Source organism: Ornithodoros turicata, chromosome 10 (genome assembly GCF_037126465.1).
Source record: "Ornithodoros turicata isolate Travis chromosome 10, ASM3712646v1, whole genome shotgun sequence".
In the NCBI taxonomy this organism is placed as follows: domain Eukaryota; kingdom Metazoa; phylum Arthropoda; class Arachnida; order Ixodida; family Argasidae; genus Ornithodoros; species Ornithodoros turicata.
The window spans coordinates 22,422,584-22,431,540 of NC_088210.1; the positions used below are offsets into that span (position 1 = coordinate 22,422,584).

The window sequence follows — 8,957 nt, forward strand, 5'->3', positions numbered from 1 at the left end:
AGAGTGTATTGCAAAAAAAAATCCGACGGCGCTTCCTCAAGTAGCCGTGAACACTCTTTTCTTTTTTTTTTTTTTTTTTTTCTAGCGTCGTGGCCAACTACATACTGTGGAGATTCGTTTCCAACCGTGTGGGAAGTCTGGACAAGCGGTTTCTGGCCAAGCAGCAGGAGTACTTCGGGGCCATTTACGGGACGCAGTCGACGCCCGCACGCTGGAAGACCTGCACCGTGCTAGTGAATAAAAACATGGGAATGGCGGTGGGGGCGCTCTTCGTGCACCACCATTTCAACAAACAAAGCAAGGAAAAGGTACAATACCCGTTGGAAGCCCTATTACGTCATGGTATATTCCCAGTCGTTAATCTTATTTCCTTACTCTTTTAGGCCGAGGAGATGATAAGGGACATCAAGAGTGCGTTCTTGGAGATACTGGACGATGTTGATTGGATGGACAACGAGACCAGGCAGGTAGCGAGAGCGAAGGTAAATATATAAACGCTTAAAATTGGGCGATCATTCTTGTTCAGTTTTCTTTTTTTTTCTTTTTTTAGTTTTGTTTGTTTGTAAATGTCTTGTCTCGGATACATTTCAACCCCTGAAGTCGGTCCAGGACTCACAATAAACCCCCCGCCCCGTCCCCCACCTCTTCCTGTTGTCCTCTCTCCATCTGTCCACGTCCGTATGCCGCTTATAGCCACAGTTGCTTCGCGGCAGTGACATGGGCCAGAAAATAACCTGGTGTGAGTTTCAAACACTAGAGAAGGGTATCTTGTAAGGCACACTTTTAAATTGTGCATTCTACAATTCTACGAAAGCACCGTATAAGACGACGTATTCAACAGAAAACACCATTTTAGAGGGGATCATTCCATTTATACGAGTAAAACATTGTTTCAAATGGGTGTCCTGCAGACACCCATTTTCAACATTGTTGTCACACCTCCGAGTTTTATCTGCAGAATTAAAAAGAAGGCATTTATTTACAAAAACATCCCTTATATACGATGAAAGGTGGAAAAAATTACTGCGCAGTAGATCATTTTGGGATTTCTCCTGGTTGTGATACGAGAGAATCCGCACGACGTGTTCGTAGAATGTGTAAACATGTAAAAAACAACAGAATGCATTAGAATATTTCGAGATCACGAAACTATTAGGTCCTCCTTCGTCCGACAAGGCGCTAAGGGCACTTGAAGACTTTTTGCATGCAACCGGGCTTATGGACATGCTATGACACGGTGAATGTGTGATGTGTCCTGTGTGTGCCCCCGGTGATTCCGCCACTTTACTTTAACTTGGGCGCAGCTCTTGAACTTTTGACCTACATGTTGAACTCAATTATCATCTCTATTCGTCTCTGGACATCATCCTTTTGCGTTTTCATCATCTCATCGTCAGATTGAACTTTCTGTATTAAGTGTACTGGGGTAGCCAGTTTGACTTCGTCGAAACTTACATCCCCATTTTTTTCTTTACTCACATCACATCACATCACATCGCATTAGAATATAAGTTAAATGGAAACGAATTGTGTCTGCGTGAATTTCGCAACATTCTTATATCGCAGCCACGAGTTTCGAAATTGTGGGGTAAGGATGTCAGCACCCTTCTTGCACGTTGACAAATTTCAAAGTATAAGGCGTAATAACTTGAACTTCCCCCTCTGTGCACCCGAAAGATACACAGCGGTTTTTGATGGCGTTAGCTTACTCCCTTTCTTCTCCAATGGAGATGTGCTCCTTTTTAATCCCTTTGAGGAGCATGTTGACGTTTTTTCTTTGCGTGCAGGCCGAACTGATGTCACAGAAGATCGGATATCCTCAGTACATATCTGACCCCGAAGAATTGGACAAAGAGTACGAGGTACGAAATGTTTCCCGAGGGGGAAAAAACAATACTTTGAAGAAAACTAATAATTATTCTTTTTTATTCAGGTAGAATTTGAGCGGGACACGTACTTCGAAAACATCATCAAGAACCTGAAGCACAATGCCATCAAGATGCAGATGAAACTTAAGACTGGTGTAGACAGGACGCAGTACGTTCCCTCGTTATTTTATTTTCGGGCAAAGAAGAACCATAAAACAAACATATAAAAACTGTTTTTCTTTTTTCAGGTGGATAACTTACCCAGCGGTAGTGAATGCATATTACACTCGGTCAAAGAATTTCATTAGTAAGTTGCTGCTATTCACGAGAAGAAATGCCATAACTTGCGAACACTGTGACCCCTACACTCTTAGAAATGAACTTCACCACATAGCACGCTCCTAGCCAACCATCATACCGAATGACAACATTCTCACCCCTGATTTGTTGAAAACGGGAGGAGGAACCTATTTTGTGCCCATTATGCACGGCACAAAATAGGCTCCTCCTCCCGTTTTCAACAAATCTAGGGCGAGAACGTTGTCATTCGGGGTGATGATTGGCTAGGTGCGTGCCATGTGGTGAAGTTCATTTTTAAGAGTGTAGGGGATGATGTATTCATTGCAATCAACATCAAGTTCACTTGTGTCATGTCGGTAATATCTCTTTGATAAAAAAAAAACGATACCAGGACAATGGCAAACATTGTGTGCCCGAAAGGCCATGACCATGACCGGAGTGGAATTTTTCTTCAAAGTTACTAGTGTGTTGTTCGCAGTTGAAATTAGCGAGACATCAACGGAATCACGTTTTCTTGCTCAGCGGGCTGATCCTCGGGTCCATCGAAGTCTTCTTGGTTCGCTTTTGTCTTACCCCCATTAAAATACCCCTGGTTAGCATTCAACCATTCAGGCGCTCCCTTTGATCTTCCTGTGTAGGACACTAATTACCGCCGACTTATGACTGAATACAGAAAGTCGTTTCATTTATAAAGGACTGAAGGAAATAGCGACCGTTTATTTATTTTTGTTTAACTCCTTACTAGTGGCGTGGTTCACGAAATACGATGCCAATGAGAGAGAGAGAGAGATACGTGATGACGATGATATGGGGATGACAATAAAGTTCCTTTGTTACTTGCCAATCCCGTAATTGTAGCTGGTCGTCCTTCTTGCAGCATTCCCAGCAGGCGTATTGCAACCCCCGCTTTACCACAAGGACTTTCCGCGGTACGTATTTCTGTGACATTCCGTGCATTCACCCGAACGACATCTCAAAGAATACTCCAAACGGAAGACGTGGAAGACGTCATAGCTTACTGCTGCCACGTGAGAGCGGGTGCTCGACGTCACGTCTTTTCTGCGGCACATACCCCATTCACACGGACAGTCTTCAATATGAATATGAACACGCCACTGAACATGCGCGTAGCGCCATCTAGAGCGTAGTAAGTCAACCTGTCAGAGACCACTGAATACGATGCTGGTTGAGAGGTTGACACGTTACACGCTAGGTGGCGCTACGCACATGTTCAATGGCCGTTGGTTTCGACGAACATTGAAGGCTCGTGTGACCGGTGTGTCACAGCCACAAGATACTCCGTAGTAGACGACAGCACGGATTGTGTCGTCTGCTACGTGGGTACTTCGCTTCCGATGTTCCTGCACCGTGCAAATGCTCACAACACAAACTTCCTCCCATTAAGCCGTTTTTTTTTTCTTCCACTAGAATATTCCGCTGAGATGTCGCTCGTGTGAATACACGGGATTCCTGCAGTATTCTCATTTTGGAATATATCTATATTAATATCTATATCTATCTATCTATATATATGTCACTCACCAGATCTGTAAACTACGGAGGCATTGGTGTCATCATCGGCCACGAAATCACGCACGGGTTTGACGACAAAGGTGGACATTGAATACAAAACTGTCACAGCAAGAAAAATGGATATTACAGACTGCGTGATGCTTATATTCCTAGGCCGTCAGTTCGATCAGCACGGGAACTTAAAGCAATGGTGGAAGCCCGAAGCTCTGGAGAGGTTCCAAACAAAGGCGCAGTGCATGGTGGACCAGTACAGCCGCTACTTATTGCCTGAAGTCAACATGCATGTAAGGCTAGCAACGAAGACTCCGCGACGCTTCGAACTGGCACTTGGTATACTTTACAGGTCAACGGTGTGAACACCCAGGGTGAAAACATCGCTGACAACGGGGGCGTCAAGCAGGCGTTTCGCGTATGTATCGTATTATCATCATATCCCTTGTCAGCTTGTAGCAGCATCACACTTAAAAATTAACCTCACCGCATAGCACGCTCCTAGCCAGCCATCAACTCGAATGATCAACTCGGGAGGCGTACGCCTTTTTTGTGACACTTATGCTGTTCATAATTGTCACAAAAAAGGCGTACGCCTCCCGTTTTCAACAAATCAGGGCAGATAGCGATGTCATTCGAGATTATGGTTGGCTAGGAGCGTGCTATGCGGTGAAGTTGATTTCTAAGAGTGGCAGGCGCAACAGTACCAGCACGTTTCCCGAACCTTATGTAACCGCTAGCGTGTGAGGTTGTCCATGACTATGTAGTTCAGCATGTCTGCTTTCGGCATCAAATATAAAGGTGTCCTCACGCTTAACCGAAACGCGCTCTCGCGTTACGGTTACGCGTGAGGACGCCTTTACAAGAAAATCACGAACGTTCAGTTTGGGCTGAACTAATACCTCTTAATGGATTGGTGACTAGCATGAATAAGCCCGCAGGAATGAGGTGACAAGGTCATACAGTGAGATAACGATGATGTATCGTCTCCATTTACAATCTTTGGTGCTGTTTAAGTTCGCATTTAACCTGGAATTGACTGCAACTCTAGAAAGACCGTGCTCAGTCGTATCAAGTAGCACCATGGCAAAGGAAACTGCCGAGCAGAACTGCTCATAAAGTCATCATAGTTGCTTTATAAGATAACGAGGTCCTTCAGGATATATATCACTTGAATTAAGCATGGCCCTATGACCGAGTTATGACCAACGAAAGGTAAGCAGACGCCGCAGGAGGCGAAGAAACAACGATGAAGTTAGTCTTCAGAAGCCTTGCAGATGGCTTTGTGTTTGAAAGAGATGTTTTGTCTGACCAGGCGTACAAGGCCCACGAGCAAGTGTCCGGTCTCGAACCCCGTTTGCCGGGATTAAACTTAACCCACGACCAACTGTTCTTCCTGACCTACGCTCAAATCTGGTGCGGCACCATGCGGCCCGAGCACGCCGTCAACACCATACGCACTGGATCGCACAGTCCAGGACGGTTCAGGTAAACCATCCGGTTTCTCTCTCTCTGAAGTTCAGATGGTGATTCGAGAAAATTTTAGGCAGAGGTTTTGGGCATAAGTTTGGTCAAAGGTATTACTCATCGCAACAACAGTTTAATCATGTTTGGTGATGTCATGAGTTCCCCCATGTGAAATCTGAACACTTTTATCCAAGTGCGGTTCTGAAAGCAAACTGCTTTCAATATGACGGCGATTTGATGGCGTGGCAATCAGGATGACAGGTGCCCCAACAACACCGAATATCCTCTGCATGTACGAATAATGTGCTATCGAATTCGTATGTCCGATCGATGTCCCTCAGATATCCATCGGACGTCCGAATCCGTTAGGACATTATTCGTACATCCAGAGGATATTCGGTGTTGTTCGGGTGTGCGCATCTACTGGTTCATTATCCATCACTCTGACTAGGCATGCATGGCAATGCCGCCAAGGGTCACCCCTCCCCCCCCCCCCCACCTCGAAAAAAAAAAAGAGTGACTTCTATTTTCTTCCCTAAGTCTGGCTACTAGCTGAAGCTAGCGTAATGTGAGCAATTGAGGAAGTATGGAACGCATGCTGCTTGTAAAGGGTACTTCACTGCTGAAACTAGTGCATTGCGGAGAAGCCCGCTTTCGTTTCGCACTCCGCTTCTGTGGCCGCTACGTTGGAAGCTTCAGTGTAAGCAGTTTCATCATAGGAACATCATGTAAGCTGTGGGTCCCGATAGAAATGACATGATACTGCGAAGGAAATTGATGTTCTGAGGCTGGAACACAGAAGAAATGACAGATACACAATGCCTCAAGTGCCTAAGAACAATGAACGAAGAAAGACGGAAGTCACTCAAAAAGGTTAGCCCGCTGCAGGGCTCGAACCCACATCTTCGGGATTACCGGTCCAGGGCTCTACCAGATGAGCAAAGCTAACACGCCTCCCAATGGCTTCCAAGGTTGCGTCAACTGTGGGGACAAACCGCATCCACGTGCCCACTGACAGTGAGCCCTGGACCAGTAATCCTGAAGATGTGGGTTCGAGTCCTGCAGTTGGCTAACCTTTTCAGTGACTTGCTCCTTTCTTCGTTCATGATATTGCTGTTCGTTAATCCTGGAAACACTTCAATTTGCACGTGCCGAACCAATATCTGAACAAAATAAGGTGATCTGGAAAGTGTTCTCCGTGGAGTTCTCCTGACCAGTTTATTTTAGATGTAGCAATTTGACCGGTCTTTGTCTTGACAGTCTTCTTTGCAGGAATTGAAGCACTGTAGGATGAACGATGACTTTTACTTTTTCGTGCGTTCCAGAGTGATAGGCGCTCTGTCAAACTCGGAAGACTTCGCCCGGGCCTACAGCTGTCCTCGAGGGAGTCCCATGAATCCACGGAGGAAGTGTGAAGTGTGGTAGACGTCGCGTCGGAACGTCGTCGGCAACAGGCGGTGCCTCGTTCAACCGCAGAAATCTCAGAACATTCCTCAAACTTCCGACATACTATTTCTCTTTCAAATCACTCGTTGACACCTGGCGAGGTACACGGACACTGTGGCTTCGGACGCAGGAGTAACGTCATATCTTCCGTATCGATGTGGGCATCCTAACGCTCTGATGATGATTCAGTAAGGTTGTCGTTGCATCGGTATTTTATGGAAGGACATCTGCTAACTTCAACAAACTAGCTTAGTTTTGAGGGCGATCACATATGTCTATAGAGCCGTATCCTTGGCATAATGCAGAGTCCTCAAACTGAAGTAAGACCTCGCTGACCTCAGGCCATTATGGTGAGATTCACGGTAAAGAAATATGACCGTTGTAACCATAAACTAACTCCAAAACCGAGAAGAGGAGCGGTGTTCTTACACAAGTCAGAAATGAAAGACTCTGCTTGACATGCCAGAGGACATATATGTAAGCTGGCTAGGCAAATTGTGTATATTGAGAAATCGCAAAAACGATGTCAAGAAAAATAGTGGCTCTTCACATATGACTAGGCCTGCCTTAAGTGTTCGGGAACGTTGACGTCAAATCCTATTTACTCGACTGCGCGGCTCTGACTTGTAAAAGGAAATAGAAGAGGGAGAGAGAGGAAAAAGAAAACCAAAACTAGCTTTGTTGACACTCTATGGTTTCAGGATTGCTGCATTAATATGACTCGTAAAAAAATCATATAACTTTATAATTTCTTGCGCAAGATACATAGAGGGACTTCCCCATGTTTATGAGGTCCAGTTTTATATGAGAATTCTGCTGATCGTTGTAGAGCAGAACAAGCTGCATTGCCTGCTTCAATTCTCTTCTTTCTTCTGCTTCTTTTTTTTTCTGTATGGCTCCATTTTTTCACCCACAAACGCGTTTTGGAGTAGCCAGTTCTAAACTGGGTCGGGAGTAACCTCTTCATGTTTTTCTTTCTTTTCCAATCCAATCCAATCCAACGTGCGTCGCGTTTCACTTGTCCTTCCGTTCGCTCGTCTTTCGTTTCTTGGCTGAACGCACATAGAGACCCACTATACACTGCACTGCACGAATTCACCATAATTATATCTCTGTCTTCGACGACCGTTCACACCAAACTGCCTTGAAAAACGCGCGTAGCGCCAGCAAGAGTGTATCGTGTCAACTACTAAGAGGGCATTGAATCCAATGCTGCTTGACAGGTTGACACGGTGCGTGCTTGCTTGCACGAGCAGGGTCGTGAAAGGAAGCCATCTTATCTCGAGTTATCACCATTATCTTACTTATCCGCCACCAAGCGTATGTTATCTCGTGCGGGAATCCGTTGTTGAAGGAGTTGTACTATAGTTGTACTTTTGTGAGCAGCTTTTTGTCTCTATTTTTCAGTTGATTGTGTCCATCCCAACTGCCCTTGCTCCTCCCCCTCCCCTGCTATTTGTGATAATGCTCCCGCTGTTCACAGATGCTAGTGTTCACTGAAGAAGCTGTAAAAAGTGTGTATACTGATATGCGTGTATTTTTCAGTGATGTCGTTGACGAATACCCCGCTCTATTTCCGACATAAAGGGGATAATTGGTGATATGCCCAGTGGGGGGACTGGCCATGTACAAAGTATGATGACTAAGACGTAGTGCCAGCATTTCCCGCATCGTGGCGCTCTCAGCCGAATATCATCACTTTCACACCGTTATACATATCATCCGTGAAATAAGAGACTTTTTTTATTTGGCGAAAGAGTGAGTTTAAGTGTATTGATTTCGCCAACCCACCAATGTGATGTGATGAGGGCTTGTAAATAAACTATGTTTGTTTGCGTTTCTTGATGCAGCCGTGTTATCTCTTCAAAACAATATTTCCCCAAGCAGCACAATATACGAGAAAGTTCACGTACGTGGGGGTGGCTGTCGGATGTCCTGATTTGCAGGGTTACCCACGAAGAAAGCTACCTTGTACTACCTGTCCACCCCTTTGCACTCGCAGTTTCTGTACGTTGTGCTGCTTGGGGATGTTTCTTTTGGGAGATGAATCCCCCAAAAGAAGCCTGCATCACATAAGATGCATTTTTACCCCAAGTACGAAATTCATTTTCTCAAAGGAGCGTGGAAAGTATATGCTTATATAAAAAAGACAAATCATATGTCAAGAGGAGGAGAAAGTGATTACAATATTACAGAACTGATTACAGGTTAGAAAAACCTCTTCTCCCGCCTGCCAGTCTGTGACGTAACCTTAAGCACGCCTCGAACGCCCCCTGTTAGTGCCTAAAAATCCGCTTTCTAATGATGATCGAAACCAACGGCCATTGAACATGCGCGTAGCGCCATCTAGAG

The 8,957-nt window shown here is 45.2% G+C and overlaps 1 protein-coding gene across 2 annotated transcripts in view; it reads left to right on the forward strand.

The window, feature by feature from the left end:
- LOC135371062 (neprilysin-1-like) overlaps positions 1–8,450 on the forward strand; it is a 36,883-nt gene extending 28,433 nt beyond the window's left edge. For both annotated transcript variants that reach the window (XM_064605040.1, XM_064605039.1), the window contains exons 12-22: positions 86–308; positions 384–482; positions 1,788–1,862; positions 1,934–2,037; positions 2,117–2,175; positions 3,046–3,097; positions 3,714–3,781; positions 3,855–3,985; positions 4,045–4,110; positions 5,008–5,180; positions 6,485–8,450. In XM_064605040.1, the coding sequence (XP_064461110.1) occupies positions 86–308; positions 384–482; positions 1,788–1,862; positions 1,934–2,037; positions 2,117–2,175; positions 3,046–3,097; positions 3,714–3,781; positions 3,855–3,985; positions 4,045–4,110; positions 5,008–5,180; positions 6,485–6,584 (1,150 nt within the window). In that variant the 3' untranslated portion in view covers positions 6,585–8,450. The remainder of the gene's footprint in view (positions 1–85; positions 309–383; positions 483–1,787; positions 1,863–1,933; positions 2,038–2,116; positions 2,176–3,045; positions 3,098–3,713; positions 3,782–3,854; positions 3,986–4,044; positions 4,111–5,007; positions 5,181–6,484) is intronic.
- The last annotated feature ends 507 nt before the right edge of the window (positions 8,451–8,957 follow it).